At 41.3% G+C, this 17,139-nt stretch overlaps 1 protein-coding gene across 1 annotated transcript in view; it reads right to left on the bottom strand.

Annotated features, from left to right (window-relative positions):
* The window catches only part of ptprfa (protein tyrosine phosphatase receptor type Fa), a gene marked incomplete at both ends in the record, with an annotated part of 258,404 nt that overhangs the window by 165,783 nt on the left and 75,482 nt on the right, over nucleotides 1–17,139 (bottom strand). The window contains one exon of the mRNA XM_083887919.1: nucleotides 3,928–4,038. Within this exon, the coding sequence (XP_083744045.1) occupies nucleotides 3,928–4,038 (111 nt within the window). The remainder of the gene's footprint in view (nucleotides 1–3,927; nucleotides 4,039–17,139) is intronic.

The following is a 17,139-nucleotide window of genomic DNA, read 5'->3' as shown; positions in this document are numbered from 1 at the left end:
CGCTTTCTGCTAACCGACGTGCACAGTAGAGAGAAGGTGACGCGCGCGTGACGTGGGCTGCCAAGGGGTCTATACGATCAGGCGTTGACCTCTCACCTAGAGCACAGCTAGCGTATACAATTGACGTCATTGTTTGTCCCTTTGTAGCGTTAGCGCGCTAAGAGTCAAAGTGTCTTTGGTGCACAACACTCACACACTCACACACACACACGGCAAAGCAAACTAAAAATTCTCTTGTCTGTCACGTGACAAAAACAAGGAGCACACAGAACAATGAGCGAGAAGCTGCCTTCATGTGCAGATCGAAGGATAAGCATCTGAGCGATGAACACAAACCAAGTGTGTACAGTGTGCGACACATGAGACGACCGAGGAGGAATGTACGAGAAAGTGAAGCGACATGGAGAGCAATAGAGGAAAAAAAACAAAAAACAAAAAAAACGAAAAAAGAGCAGCAACACTGTGTGAAATGTTAATGGGAACATGAGCGAGCAGCACACCTGGAAATGTGAAAGGTTACGGCAGAAATAACAAACAGCTACTTCATTATCTGACTGCGTTGGCTGCGGCTCTGCTCCGTCCTGTGCTTTTTTTTTTTAAAGGAAAAAAAACAAAAAACATTAGAGATAAACTATATTTTTTGACAACCAACAATAATTTTCATGCACCAGCGAAGAAAAAAATATTCCTGGAAACTGTTTACTTTGGCTCTCAAAGGCAATTTTTCTCAACCCCAGGTATGAGCCGTCGTGTGATCTGGTACATCTGCTGTGGTGAGAGGATAAAAATGTACATCTGCTCGCACATATGTATCCCTCCAACACAAACACACAGTGTTGTGCAGCAATTCCACTTAGGACACTGTTGGGCCGTCACCGTTCTCCAAATCCTTGATTCTAATTTCTCTTAGCGCAGATGGTTTCTGCCATTTTTAGTCTTGTCTCGTTTAATCTAGGATCATAGGTTTTATGTCATGATAACGCATTTAAATCTTCTAATTCCCATCTTGATTGTCCGCATGGTGTCATGTCATTCACACAATAAGCACTTAAATCTAGGGTCTGATGCTACAAACACAAATATAACGCTAGTTGGACTTCAATTTTGAGGAAGTTTTGCTCCAAATGAGGTCAGAAGAGATGTCTGTGTTAAGGGACCTGTTGTCATAGTAACATCTACGTCCTAATGATGCATGTGCTTTGCTACATACTAGGAGTCGGGGGAAAAAATTCTAATCATCCACGATTCTGAATCGATTCATAAATTTCAAAAATCGATTTTTTAGATAAAAATTTTTTTTTTCTATTTTGAAAAACCACACAAAACACCAGTTATTGTGTTATTTGTGTACAGTTTATTTTTGTAACTTCTGGGAGAAAAAGCCAGCTAGCCTAAGCTTTTATTTATGCTAGTAACTATTGTGTACAGTAACTAAGTTTTTATTTGTTAAGAATGAATAAATGTTAACTTTTGTCTTAAGTTTGCCTTTGTGTGATCACATTATCTTATACAAACTGTATTGTTTTGATGCCATAATTTGCCTTAACACACTATGCAATGCATTAATTCGAATCGTTTGAATCGAGAATCGATTTTGAATGGAATCGTGACCCTAAGAATGGGAATCAAATCGAGTCCTGAGCCACTCAAAGATTCACATCCCTACTACATACTCATAAGACAGTTGACAGACCGTGGTTTTCTTGTCGTCAACGCAAACTTTGTTGAAACAACTTGCGGGAACGCAACATATTTCCACACCGGTGATATCAGGGAAGCGGGAGTTGGTTACGCATGCAGGACAAAACACTAGGGGCGCAGCTAAATCCTCAATTCCACCTTTCCTTTTGAAGGTCGATTTACATTCGAGATCGTGACACCCCTACCGGTTAGTGCCCAACCCTAACCTACCCAAAATTTCAAATCTTAGCCCTAAACTTCCTTCAGAAATGAGGTGTTGCCTCATTATGACCGGGCTTTGGTCTCCATGAGGACTACTGGTCCTGGTCAGTGTTTACACCAGAGAAGGTCCTCAAGTGTGGCCTGATGAACACTAGACTGGAATAAGTTTGAGTACGAGACTGGAAAGGTTGTCGTCACCCACTTTTAAGTGGCGTGACCAACCGACCTCTTAGATAAACCTACAACCAAACAGACCAATGATCCAAAATGACTTAACGTGATGTAAACGCATCAACAAACGTGCAAAGGGACAAACCAGTTTGTGACTGGGTCCCTTTATTCAAAGATTCTGTAGTTGGCCAAAAGGGCGTCCTGGCAAGATGTGCACTTGATGACTACACTTGACGCTTGTCTTATGCCTGTGCATCTCCTAGAACAGGGGTTCTGATTTTGATCAGGTTTTGATACCTGAGGGCCAATTTGGGAACCCAACATTGGACTTAGGGCCGCCAATAAAAAAAAACCAGAAACAAATCTCATTTGTAATAATTTTAATGACCAGATTGCAGTTCTACAGTTTAGCGTTAAGTAATATAAGCGTTAATATAATGTAATTTAAGCATTACCCAGTATTTTGGCCATTGTTCTTACCTTCTAATTACAGGTTAATACCAAGTAACACATTTCTGTTACCATATATTTACTGGGTAAATAGCTAGTAATTGGGGGCTGTAGCTACCTGCTTATTACCAGCTTATAACCCAATAATACACTAAAATTCACCATATAGAAATACCCAGTATTTTTGCTTACACTTATTGGTCTGTATCCAGTAATGTCCAATAAACATTTAACAAGCTTAGTACGTCCTGGATTAAAACTATCAACTGTAATTCATTGCGGGCCGCCAGAAATGATTCTGCGGGCTGCCATTGGCCCCCGGGCCGCACTTTGAGGAACCAATGTCCTAGAACATCTGATTCAGGAACTTTATGGATGTTGGATGTTCACAGTTTATGTTCGAGTCACTTTGCCCAACCTCTGTGACCCATGAATCAAAACAAATCCTCAAAGTCCAAATCATATTCTTAAAATTTAAGATATTACCATCTCGGTCCGTCACAATGGAAAGGATGCCCGTCCCGATGGCACGGCTAGCTCACATTGAAAATAATATATTCGCATGCCCAACGACGCATGTCGCATCTCTAATGTTGCAGCTATCAAGTTGTCAAATCTCCGTGGGTTGGTGAGAAAACGTTGGAAAACAGTAGGACGCGCCGTGAAAAAGGGCTCTGAAGATCACAGGAGTACATGTGTTCGGAATGCAGAAGCTCTGACCTTACTTTCTTAAGGGGGAGCCCACATCAAAGAGCATCGTCAATGGACGTGTCAAGTGAACAAGAGACTAAATATGTAATGACTCACTCTGCTTAGAAAATTGCCTTTGAGAACCTGATACGGGCTGAGGATAATTGAGTTGTTTGTTGACAAGGTCTGCTCATGAGAGAGCGCCCGCAGGCTCGCTTTCACCCTGCTGGCTTCTGTTGCAGCACATTTAGCCGACTGGAGACGGCTTCCAGGGGAATTTCCTGAACCTTCCTCCCCCTCCCCCCCACATGGTGCCGTACAGGAGGGGAAGAGGTGTGCAGATGGAATCACCCACCCTCTACACACCCTCAACACAAAAGACGAGAACCGCAGCCAACCTGTCATTCACCCCTGAGGAGTCTAAACACCCCCCATCGCCATCAACACCCACCCACCATGAGGTTGCACAAGTCAGGCAACAAGGAAGTGGAGCAAAAATACATAAATCACTGCCCGGGAGACAGAGACCAGACAGACGTGGAGGCATCGACAGGTCGGGTTTTCATTGCGGCTCAATCCTGGGACTCAGTTTCCAGTATTAGCAGTCGAGAAGAGGCGACGAGAGAGGCCTCGCTGCCGCCGGAGGTGGTGACCTGAACGACAACGAGGGGGGACAAAGGTTCGGGCCGCGGGGTCAACGGGGGGGAATCTTACCTCGAACATAAAGGTTGGCCGGTGACGAGTAGCGAGTCCCGGCGCTGTTGACCGCCACACACTCGTACTTGCCCTGGTCTGACTCCTCGCTGTTCTCGATTTGAAGAGCTCCTGGGGAGGGAGGGCGAAAAAATGTCAGGGATCCCCGTCGGCATCACAAAATACACACTTGCACTTACACACCATCTGTCAACAATCACACACACTCACAACGGCTCACATCCAAAAAGCCTAAATATCACTCAAATGCTTCACTAACGGACGACACCAGAGCATGTTGTGAGAGAATAGTTTCTCCTGTATAGGAGTCGCTTCATTATGTTTTTGTAAATGTCTTAATGTCTCAGCGGTAAATGCATAAAAGGGTAAAAAAGACAACTCTATCAGATTGATAAAGGTTTGATCAGATACCCTGTAAAGTGGTATAGAGCCATTCCAGGTGCAAACATTTATCATTTAGATCAGGGGTCTCAAACTGGCGGCCCCCCCCCCCCCCAATTGATTACATGCGCCCCCCCACTTAATATCATGTTATAATGAAGACCTCACTGTCTTTTAAACACAGTGTGTAGCTGAGGCGATAGAATATAATATATGTTTGCTAGCAATGTTTTTTTATAACAGTAATAATAAGACATTCGGTCATAATTAGGAACGGCAGTGGCCGAAACGGCTCCTGGCACACATTTTAATTACAATTGTCCACACTATTATTTATGTAATTTAAAATAAATGTCTGTTTTTGATATTAATACATTAATGTTGCATCATAAATAGTATCAAGTATATGGTCGTGTGCAATATTGTGAACATTTCCCACTTTTTGTTCTCTAGGCCATCCAATTTTGGATGACATAGTGACACAGTATAGTATGACGTTTTTGTCAAATTTTGGCATTTAAATATTTTCCCAAAGAAATAGTCACATTTTGGACCGATTTTTTTTGAAAAAAAAAATCAAATTTGGGACGGCAAAGTATTGTACAACGTTTTTGTAAAATTTTGGACCACAAACTTTTTTCCCCAAAAATTGTAAAATTTTGAACGACATAGTATAGTATGACGTTTTTGTCAAATTTTGGACCAACATTTTTTTTTCAAAAAAATTGTCACATTTTGGACAACGTAGTATAGTATGTCGGTTTTGACGCCATAGTTATTACAAATGTGATTTCTTTCAGTTTTTTTTCTTTTTTTTCCCTTTCGCGGCCCTCAGTCCAATGTTGGGTTCCTAAATTGGCCTTCAGGTATCAAAACTTTGAGAACCACTGCTTTAAATGTAACACAGCGCCACCAATCAATTTTTTGTTTTTCTTAAAGCAACCTGGTGTCGTCCACTCAAATTCAGCCGTAACGGCACCGCTTTACAATCATACGAAGGATTCGTAAATAGTGTTTAATCAGTTTGTGAACACTTTATTACTCATTAACAAACAGCTATGACGCATTATCTGGCAACAGAGATTTGTCGCTTGCCAAATAGTGAGCCTATAGGTCTACTGTGTATTTCAAGGCTCAACTTGGCTCATTTATTGGCACTTTGGCAAAAGCTACCTGGTAACTTCTGAAATATGTGTATTAATTAGATACAAGCTGTGTGTTTTTCGTGAGTAAAACATAAATACTGATGATTCAGGAACATTATACTGCAGCCTTGCAACAAAACAAATCCCCTCATGTTCAGGCGGATTATTTTTTCCTTGATTTTCTTGTAATACAGTGCATAATTCCCTGTGTTTAAAGTGTTGACAACCCAATTTTTAAACTCTATATCAGTTTTAATTTCAGCCGTAACTTACCTGGAATATCCACTCGTTTTTTTTTCTCCATAAAAACTTCAAAGCATTTACACCAACATTCAATAAGTGAGACATAAAATGTGATTTTTCTTCAGTGAACGTGACGCCATGCAGTTTTGCAGTGGACAATCAGGCATAAAATGTTAATCATGTGCACATTTCAGAAGGCAGTCCTTCCAAATTCAGCATGGGATGGGGTTTGTAACGTGACGTGACGTTAACGTGTTATTTTAAGGTTAAAAAAAATAAAGACAAGAAAGAAAAAAAAAAATGGAAAAAATGTGTGTGGTGGTGGAGACGACGAGCCCAGAGATGGAGGAGGAGGAGGAGGAGGAGGAGGAGGAGCGACCTTCATCTGGGATGCAGCGAACAAAGACATTATGCCTGACATGTCCTCAAACTCTCTTTCACACACACACACACACACACACGCACACACACACACACACACACACACACACACACACACACACACACACACACACACACACAGGTCCCTCCCACAGATGACAGTACACTGAGTTGTAATGAAGATGTCCAGCAGAGCGTGGAGCAGCAGCCGCCGAATCTCTTTCCTCCACCTTTTCCATTTTCTGATGATTTGCCATCTCATTGCACTTTCAGAATTCTAGAAATATATTTTTTTCGTTATTATTATTATTTTTTTTTTCTATTATTATTATTTTCCTACAGGAGGAAAATGCTTCTTTAGCTTCGAAACGGATGCTGATGGACACGAGCGTTGAACTCCTGGCATGAAAATGTGAAGTCAGCGCCGCCTCAGACGATACGAGACACAGATGGAGGCTCAACAGCACAATGTTCAAAACTTCCTCTGGCTTTCAGCTGTTTTAAGAGTGTTTTAATGGACAATTTAAGGAGATTTACAGTTAAATGAAACATCATTTGCAGCCTAAAAAGTGACTGTGACACTCACTGTCCTGGGTTAAGCCATTGAAGACCAGGATAACAGGGGGAGGGAGTCAAAATTTCATAATTTAGGGCCAATTCCAATTCCTAATCTTAACTGGCCCTCAAAACCAAGTGTTGAGGGTTATTTTGTCACTTAGAAATGGGACACCCCTTAAATGCAGATACGTCTTCAGACTGTAGGGGACAGAATAACGCGAAAGCTGCGTCCAGTCTGTCAACTCCAAAAAAAGAAGAAGAAGAAGAACACATTTACGTCACGATTATTTATTACGATCCGTTTGTCAGTTAAGTTATTAGGTTGGAAAAAATATAATACCGTAATAAGCTATAAAGTAAACGATAGCAAACTTCGCTTGTCCGCACCGGCCGGCTATTATCGTAAAATAAAAATAAATGTTACGCAACAATGACATCAGTAATCCATAATATGGGCCTAAACTAAGATAATACAATGGTTTTCATCATTTTTATATCTCTATTAACAAGGAAAATACTTAATTTGTAGCGTACTCGTTTCGCCGCTTTCGCCGCCATCTTTGTTATGTGAAAAACAACGCAATGCATTCTGGGTAGCCCATGCTCCCAAGGGTGGTCTTAGAAAAAATCTCAATATTGAGGGCGATACAGCCCTTAAACTTGCCCCTCAACTTAATTTTTCTGAGATGTGCATTCTTGAGATTGAGGGTTAAGCAAGGAATTGGAATTCAGCCTAATTTTGCCTTTCCAAAGGTCTGTCAATGCTAACAGGCTGCAGCCATCGACGGGTAAATTCCCTAACTGAAACAGCAGATGGATGGCTTTCACACGTGGACTTCAATGAGCTCTTTGCACAGCAGCCATTCTGACAGAGTCACTGGTGTCATTAATCAAATGAATGAGCTCCATGGAGCTTCCACAGGTCATGAACACACACAAAAAACTAATATTTTACCACCTCCGCTTTGAAGAGTTAACAGGGGACCATAGCACCATCATCTCTACATGAACCTAGATAAATGTTGTCGAGCAATATCATCGCAAACCAATAACTGAGTTTTCAGAGCTAATTCATCTGTACTGACCTAAAATGGATGGTTTCATTTGGATGAAACGCACTAAAAGATGTCAATTATTTCCATACATCAGGCCACATAACACATATAATGTGTACATACCTTTAGTTTCATGGTGCGTCCTCACTCAGTGTCCCAAACTGTCCTGACTTACATGAACTGAGCTGAACAGAGCCTTCGTTAATGTGATTAGCAACACCTGAGCTAAAACATGGCTGCTGTGCGAGTTTCCCATTCGGTTTAGCTGCTGTAATATTTGTTTTTAAACCAGTTTCCAATACATTTCGACTGTCACACGAAAAACTGAATTTCACTGAGCGATAACGCGGCTTTTACTTCCTCAGACCAAAGCGTTGGTATCTTCCAAATGCCAATTTCAGCTTCAGACGGGCACCTAGCTAAACCAATCAAAATGTTTGTTGACATTCAGCGTAAAATGGCCAATTTATATGTCAACGTTTGTTCAGTAACGTCATCCTCCAGTATTCCCCATGTTTGATAACGTGTCACTTTATCTTTTTTTTTTGCACTGTTTTTGGCTAGCAGGCTAACAGACACCTGGCTAGCTGTGTTAAGCTAGGTTACGGCTAAATTGACGGACAAAAGCTGTCGCTATGAGGGAGATTAACGATCTTGTGTCGGACTAGGAGGTGGAGAAGAGTCTCTAAACGTGACATTAAGTTGTTTGTTCGTAAAATACATGCGAAACGAGAATGCTAACAGCTGAATTAAGCGTAGCCCTACAGCCAGGGAGTTGACAAACAAAAGTTAGCCAAAAGATGACGGTCCTATTCCATTATTTTGATACAAACACGCCCCAAAGGAGCTGCTTTTTGAATTAAATGTATGTTTTCTGGTTTTAAATGAGATCCCGTCTGCTGCTAATCCTCTGGTTAGCGTTTTAAAATGCATTTTCAAGAGGATAAAACCCCTTTAGACGAACCAGAGAAGTCACTTTTATGCTTATATTCATTTCTATTATTATCGTGAAGTGCACACGCGTCCGTTTTAAGTCCACAGACGTTAAAGGCGACGCGCTGAAGGCAGAGAAAGTGTCGGAACATGGAGAAATGTGGAGGTGATAACGGAGGTGATGAAGAGCAGGTGAGGAGGAGGACGATGAGGAGGATGGACAGTATTTTTATTTGTACCCAGCATTCTTACCTCTGATCGGTGTACCACCTGGTGAGGTAATTTGAATGCAAATAAGATTAAAGATAAACCATTAGTACAGATAGAAAGAGACAGAAAAAAAAAACAGTCAAAAACAGATCAAGACGAGACTGGCAGGAGAACAAGAGTCGGGGGAAGAAGAAAAACACACATCAGTGACTGCGATTCTCACCCTATTTAAAAAAACAAACTCATTATTTGATGCTGAATAAGTCAATGTGTTGAAGCCGGGAGAGAAGGAGGTGAAATGATTACTTGAAACCAAAACTGTATCCTTGATTTTCCTTCATTTACTTTTATATCCCCCCTCCCACAAGCTGCTCCGGCGATGCCACCGCAGCTGCTCTCTATCATTTTGTGCATCCCGTTATTTACTCTCACATGGTGTTTACTTGTTTTACACACCTGCTTATTTGCTGCTCGTAAAGCTTCTCATTCCCCACACCTGCTGTTTAACTGACGACACCTGGCCATCGAGCACTTGGGCCCTAATTCACCAACAATAGGCCTGTTTGGGTTTTAACCCAAAGGCCTTGTTTTGTCTTGAAAAAACAACTTTTTGCCTCTTCATGAATGGAACACCCGGGCGACTGCTGGCTGGACTCGCTCAGCCTCACTGGAGACACAAACACAAGCTGCCTCCTCCTCGCGCTCTGATGCAATCCAAGGAAAGCGCGTCGCCCACGCCCTGAAAAAAGCACTGTGATGCTGCTGCTTCGCTGCAGGAGAAGCAGCGCGGGCTAAATTTAGCGCACACTACAGATGTATTTTTATAACAGTCATCGCTTTATTTGGGTCATTATTTGTGTGCCGGCGTGCTGTATAAAGATTTGGCACATTTCCATTACACAGTTTTTGCTTTTTCCATAGTACCTGGTACCTGCTTCTTTGTTTTTTAGACCAGGACTGTTGGCCACTGATTGGTCAGGGATTATCGTCACTGGAAAAGCTATGAGCGCAACGTTCGACCCAACTGTAGATCAGCTAAAAAGACTTAAGAGTCCATGAAAACATGCGTTAAATTCTAAATATTTAACTGAGGATTCTGGTGTGTTTAGCAACACTAAATGTTCCTGTGAACGAATCTTTTTAATCGTCATTCAGCGTAGAACGGCCAAATTATATGTCGACGTTTGTTAGGTAACGTAATTCTCCAGTATTCCCCATGTTTGATAACGTGTCACTTTATCTTTTTTTTTTTGCACTGTTTTTGGCTAGCAGGCTAACAGACGCCTGGCTAGCTGTGTTAAGCTAGGTTACAGCTAAGTTGACGGACAAAAGCTGTCGCTATGAGGGAGATTAATGATCACTAAATGTTCCTGTGAACGGATCTTTTTAATCCACTCGTTCTAATGATTCAGTTACACCGAAAACTACTGCTTTACAACTCACTACACTCTTAGAAATACAAGTGCTAAGTAGAACCATATAAGGTTCTTCGGCTTGTCCTCATAGGAGAACCCTTTTTGGCTCCAGGTAGAACCTTTTTATAAAGATTCCACCTGGAACCCTTTTAAAAGCCTTTATTCAGGAAAGCCAAGTTTCACCAAGAACCCTTGAAAAACCCTTTCTTTTGCCCTTGTAGAAGGAACCTTTTGGAACCCTTATTTCTAAGAGTTTAGTTTGTGTGTTTGTGTCGCGTATGAAACCACGTCATGGCAGTTTCGTGCAGACTCCGCCCCCATTGAGGAGGAACTATAGTCATGGAAAAACAACGTGACTGATACTACATCGAGTCAAGTAGTGCTCGAACTGTGTCGTGGAAAAGCGCCGTAATTCACCGCTAACAAACAATCTTGTGCTCGGGGATCAGAAAGTGCATTTCCTGCTTTGTTTTCTGCATAAATATGACAAAACACGACTTAGTTGAGCTATATTTCAGCCATGGACTCCACTACATCATGATCTGTTAACGTGAAAAGCTAAAAGTGCAGAATTTCTAGCTAACGTAGATTTCACCACCATTATTCTGGACGATGACATATCACCAAATCGATATTTCGACCCACCCCTACTTAGAATCCTCACAGAAGTGGCGCCAAAAAGTTATTGTCCACCACAAACAGCTGTTTTTCTCTTGATTAAACCGTAATAAAGTACAAATAAACATTAGGTTTGTGGTAATAGTAAATAGTTTATCTTTGGTTGCCCCCGTCTGACATCCTCGTTGATGCGTAAATGTCTCTCCAGTGTCTAATTTCAAAAGAAATCTAAGTTAAAACTCCAAATATATTTGCCAATAAAGGGTAATAAAGTGCTGCGTTTGCTGTGAGTGCGTTACGTGAATATTTAGCAGCTCCAGCTAACGGTCGGACCAATACGCATCGACAACCTCGTCACCTGCAATTTGCATTTATATACAAGTCATTTGCAACAGCAAATGAAGGAAAAGCAATCGCAGCCGGATTACGTTTATGTATTTATTCTTCTTGACTGATTTTCCCTCCATAAAGCAGCAGCAGCCGCTGAGGGACAGAATATGACACCAGCAAAAAAAAGTCGCTATATTTGACTTTTTCTGCAAACCGCCAGCAGTGTTGCATTTGTACATTATGCACAAAAACAAAGGCCAAATTTGATGTTTTTGGCAAATTGTGGCCAGATCAACATTTGTTAGAGTGATGTAAGTGTTGAGTATTTGAGGCAAGAGTTGTCTTTTCAAGGGCCGGTGGTGACCAAGTATTACAAAAAGAAAAGAAAAGAAAAGCAGACCACAGTTTTTTGACCAAATCGAGACCAAATGTTGCAGCATCCAGGTGTGTTTTATCGTCGTGACCCTTTTTTTTTTACTGAGAGAATGTTGATAATATGAGGGAAAACAACTATTTGTTTTTGCTATTTGTGCCAAAGCTAGGGCTGTCAAAGTGATAATAACAAGCCACTAATTGTATTGATGTGCAAATAACACATGAACAATCTGGGATTATGTCATTTTCAGTTATATATTCAACACTCTAACTGTGTTTATATGGACACAAGTGATCGGGAAATAAAAATATGTCATGTAGACATGCTAATCTGAAGTGAGAGGGTCCACAGTGAGTTAAGTTTAGAGGAGCAGCTACGTGATGCATTCAGTGACCCTGGCAAATGAAATAATTGGGTGATTTGGAGTTTTTATTTTGATAATATGCGGGGAAAACAACAATTTATTTGTACTATTTGTGCCAAAACTAGGACTGTCAAAGTTTAAAGTGACAAAGACACGTTAACGGCCAATCACTTTCAACACCACTAATTGTATTGATTTGCAAATAACACATGCACAATCTGGGATTATGTTATTTTCAGTTATATATCCAACACTCTAACTGTGTTTACATGGACACAAGTCATCAGAAAATAAAAATATGTCATGTAGACATGCCAATCTGAATCAAGGGGGTCCACGTTGAGTTAAGTTCAGAGGAGCAGCTACGTGATGCATTCAGTGGCCCTGGTAAATGAAATAATTTGGTTTTATGATGTTATATTGAGGTCAATATGCCTGTATTTGTGTTGTGGCTTAAAAAGGCTCGAGTTTTTCTTTTGACAGAGAGAATGTTGATAATATGAGAGGAAAATAACAATTTATTTTTTACTATTTTGTGCCAAAACTAGGGCTGTCAAAGTTTTCTCTTTGTGATAATAACAAAGTGATAATAACACGTTAACGGCCAATCACTTTCAACACCACTAATTGTATCGATGTGCAAATAACGCATGCACAATCTGGGATTATGTTATTTTCAGTTATATATCCAACACTCCACGTTGAGTTAAGTTTAGAGGAGCAGCTAAGTGATGCATTCATTGACCCTGGTAAATGAAATAAGTGACTGTTATGATGTCATATTCAGGTCAATATGCCTGTAAATGTTTTTATTTTTTAGCCTGTTGAAGGTTTGACTTTTATTCTGGACAATATTTTTCATAATTCGGAAATAAAGCAAGCATCTTTTTCCACTCCCATGTTAATGAGAGGGTTAAAAACGTATTTCTCTTTAAGATGCATTTAGAAGAGATGCAAAAAAAACCCACAAAAGATTCATTTTGTGATTAATAGCGTAGAGTAAACTGTGGACAATTATGCAAAAATAAGTGCAATTAAATTTCTGCAATCAGTTGACACCACATTTATTCCCGGAAAATGATGATTATTATTATTATTTTCATTATAATTATCCTCACTTGTGCGGTTAAAACACCATCGCAGTGATGTGAACATCTGTGGATGTTTTAATAAGACACAGAAATTTGGTTTCCGAAACACGAGGTCACACAAATCTGTGGTTTGCGGAAAATTATCGCGACAGTTAAGTTTAAATTTGCATGAGGACAAAAAAAAATAAAAAAATTGAAGATCATCATCTAAACCTTTTACCTTTAAAAAAAAAAAAAAAGACACTTCATTAAAATTGCAGCCTCGTGCGGTTGGAAATATTACAAACAGCAATTTAAAAGTGATTAATGCCTCGTCCCCGCTACGATTAACTCCAGTGAGTCAGCAGAATCATTTCCTGCTTTAGTTTGGTGTTTCCCTGGTGTAACGTGTCATTAGTGAGTGAGGCCACTGAGGCAGAGCAGCGATGGTTATGATGCAGACGCCAGGAATCTCCATCATAAACCACGAGTCGACAAAGACCGGTCCGGTCAGGTGGTGAGGGGGGGGCGGGGCAGCGGAGACAAAAAAAGGGGGAGGAGTTATCCCCGGAAGCTGTGTGTCCCCACGACTGAAGGTAGGAGGCATCAGCAGCTTTCAGAGGACCACGTCCAGCACTGAGACCTGAGATTCAGCAGATTTCAGGGTTTGGTTGTGAAAAATAATAATAATTATAATAGGGGTTTATTATATTTTCACAACGTCTGGACTTGGGAGGGAATGAAGCAGAGAGAGAACTTCTCCACCTGAATGTGACGCTCCAGCTTCATCCAGAGCTCTTCTTCACTTTGTTTTTTCCAAGCGGAAACGATGTCATCGATTTTACAGATGGCTATCAGCTTCTACAAAGTGATTCCTGTGGTTTCCTGAGGAGCTTTGACGTCTGAAGGAAGATCCTGTGATAGAATCTGAGGGCCGAGGAACGACGTGACCTTTGACCGGACATCAGACATCATTATTAAAGCTCACATAGAGTGGTCCTGTTGCACATATATGTTAGTTATGGAGGTCTACTTACATACATTAACTTGTTTTTATGCTCAAAAACCTCCTAGTTGCTGTAAACGAGCCGATAGAAATCTGTCTTTTCTGACGCTGTTGCCCAGCCGCGATATTTCAGACTCAACTCTCTCACCAAGAAGACACTGTCGCTCGTGAAACACCTCCACAACGGACGTTATTCTTCTTCTGCGGTTCAATGTACGCGACCAGATGTGCCCGGACTAGTGCCCGGAGCAGGAGGATCTGCTGTTCAGGAGAACCGGTGTTTACATAACCGGACCAGGTTTTTTTTAGAGATCTCGCTGAGCCCGAGATTACAATAAAACACAGCGTTCTCAGCAGTGGCTGAACTGTTTGTTTAGAACCTTCAGGGCTTCTTAAACGAGGTAATGACGCAGATACACACCAAAAAACAGCGTTAATTGCAACTTCCGGTCTAGGTCCGCTTTAAGATCCATTCCAGCTCTGTTTTCTATGGCCACAGGGGGAGGAAAAAATATCTAAGCCTTGTCATCACGCGTAATTCTCATGACTGTAAACTCCTGCACCGTTTGTGATATCTACACCATTCAAAACTGCCGATCTGTCCAGGGATCCATCCATGGACGGATGACTGGATACCGGAGAGAATTACGGTAGAATCTCAGGAACGACCGTCCGATCGCAGACGAGATTCACCAGCCCCGTAATCCCTAAACGGTTCAATAACTGCCAGATATGGACGATTCTACAGCCAAAAATCCAGAAGGCCTCTTATACGATGGTTAATACGAAGGAGAAACTTTGCTGTTATAACAAAAAGGGCTCAAATATTTCTTTTCTACCCTGTGGCAGGTTTTCACAGCCAATATTTCTAACACGACACCAAACGTCGCCTCTGTTGTTCTCGGCAAACGCAATTCTTGGACATGAAGCTACGGTAGCTGACGGGCAAACGCACTGCAAATAACAAAACACCAGCAAATAACAAAACGCCAGCAAGTAACAAAACGGAAGTTCTCCAGGTCTGTGGGGGCGCTGTCGTGCAGGTGTTCGACCAACCTGTTGACTCGCAGTGTTGGGCCAAAACTTTTTTTTTTTATAAACTTTATTTAAACTTTTCCAGTACATATTTGCTGGGGTTTTGTTATTTGCTGGTGTTTTGGGGTTTGCAGTGCGTTTGCCCCTGTCGGCCACCGTATGAAGCAGTCGAGAAAACCAACGAGGACCGACTATCTTCTTCCCGATGTACCGATGAGAGGGCGACTTGTTCTGAGCGAGGAACTATCTTCGACCTTCTCCACTTAAGCAAAGAAAGTAGGATTTTTTTTACTGTAGTTCTGGTCTAAACTGAAGTATAAGTAAAAGGTAAAAGCTCATTTAACATTTACTTAAAGGTGCCATATGTATGAATGTGGCCAAAAACGGTTACTACATTCAAATTCAAAATACCGAGGTCTTTAAGGTTTGGTTTTCTGACGTAACTGGCAACCCGTGGTTGCTCGGCAGCTGAGACTCTACTGACTGCAATGATTGGTAGATGGCGGTAGGTGGCGCCACATGAAGCCAAAACATGATTTGCAGTCTGCAAAAGATTTTTTTTTAATCCAAATATTTTGTCTGTACTGTTGTTGTTGGTGAGTTCAGTTTGTTATATGGACATTATTCCTGAGTCTCTGTGACATATTAGGAGGATTTTATGGCTTTAGATTTATTACATAATGCACCTTTAAGTAGTTTTTTAACGACAGTTGAGACCGGGAACATATTAGAGGAATATTTGATGTAGATTTTTCTTCCATAAAGCGATTCCTTTTCCTCTCTTTTACGTCAATTTCAGTTCTGAATCTCAAAATCTTCTCTGAATATTGGAGGGCAAACATGTTCTTATTATTGTATAATCTACTACTCCAGTATTGGGTTTGAAGGGTCTGAGTGAATACACACTCAAAATAAAGAACATCCAAATATTTCTTTGTAAAATAAAAGCGGGAGCGTGTCCTCTGAATTGGATTAGAATCATTACTTTAAAAAATCTGGCAGATGTGAGCGGTGGAATGACGTCACGACGGGAGCAAGAATCCTTTCAAATTAAACCCATCTTTGTCCACACAGTCGTAGAGAGGACGTCTTCATGGACGAGTAGGACGAGCGTTTACTGAACATCCGTTTGCATCAAGGATTCCATGATTGTCCTGGTTCAGGAGGAAGACGACGAGATTTCCTCCTTCTTGAACAAAGGGCTCTATCGTTAAAATTTCCGAATAAATCCAACTCATTTTACGCGACTCACTAATTCATGAGCGATCTAATGACTCAAATCAAATGACCTCACACACAGGCCATAGGTTTCACGTGTGTGGCACGCGTCATTTTTATTTATTTATTTATTTTTGGTTGCTATGGGACAGCACATGACGACGCGGCCCTGTGAGCCAAATTGAAACAAATTGCCTCTGTGTGGGGATAATAACACGCGGCGTGTTTGTCCTCACCTGAGGCCCTGAGTGTATCTGTAGGGGAAGAAGTGGACTTCAAAGCCGGTGATATTTCAGAGGAGGAGGAGGAGGGCACTGGAGGGGCCCCCCGAGGCCCCCGGCGTGACGTGGCACAATCTCCTTCCTCCTCCTGTTGCAATGGTTGGTAATAACGTTGTGGCCCCGGACAGCCATTCTGTGCTCTGTGTAGTCGCTCGCAGGTTGTTTTTTTATTTTATTTTATTTTTTTCCGTTGGCAATGAAGGATTAAAAAAAAAAAAAAAAAAAACATTTCTATTTCCCCCCTCACAGAAAGTGAGAGAGTGTTGCTGACAGCTTGTGTGAAGCTCGTTCATTAAGCCGGCAGCGATCGGCTTCACACACAAACAACAGCATTCATGTTTTCATATATAAACACTGTTGACGTGATAATACTCACTCACACACACACACACACACACACACACACAGGTGCTGCTCCACTAATTATTCAAATCTACCGTGTGATATTTGTGGATGTATGTTCTCTCTATGAGACGTGGAAGACCACGCCAACACCAAATATGGTGCGTTCCAGAAATGGAATGTGGCTTCACCTCCACGTTAGCAAACACACAAACACGACACAACTCTTTCCATTGATTTGAAGGAACGCC

The sequence above is a fragment of the Microchirus variegatus genome (assembly GCF_963457635.1).
Source record: "Microchirus variegatus genome assembly, chromosome: 4".
Classification (NCBI taxonomy): Eukaryota; Metazoa; Chordata; class Actinopteri; order Pleuronectiformes; family Soleidae; genus Microchirus; species Microchirus variegatus.
This window is presented reverse-complemented; position numbering and strand designations above follow the sequence as displayed.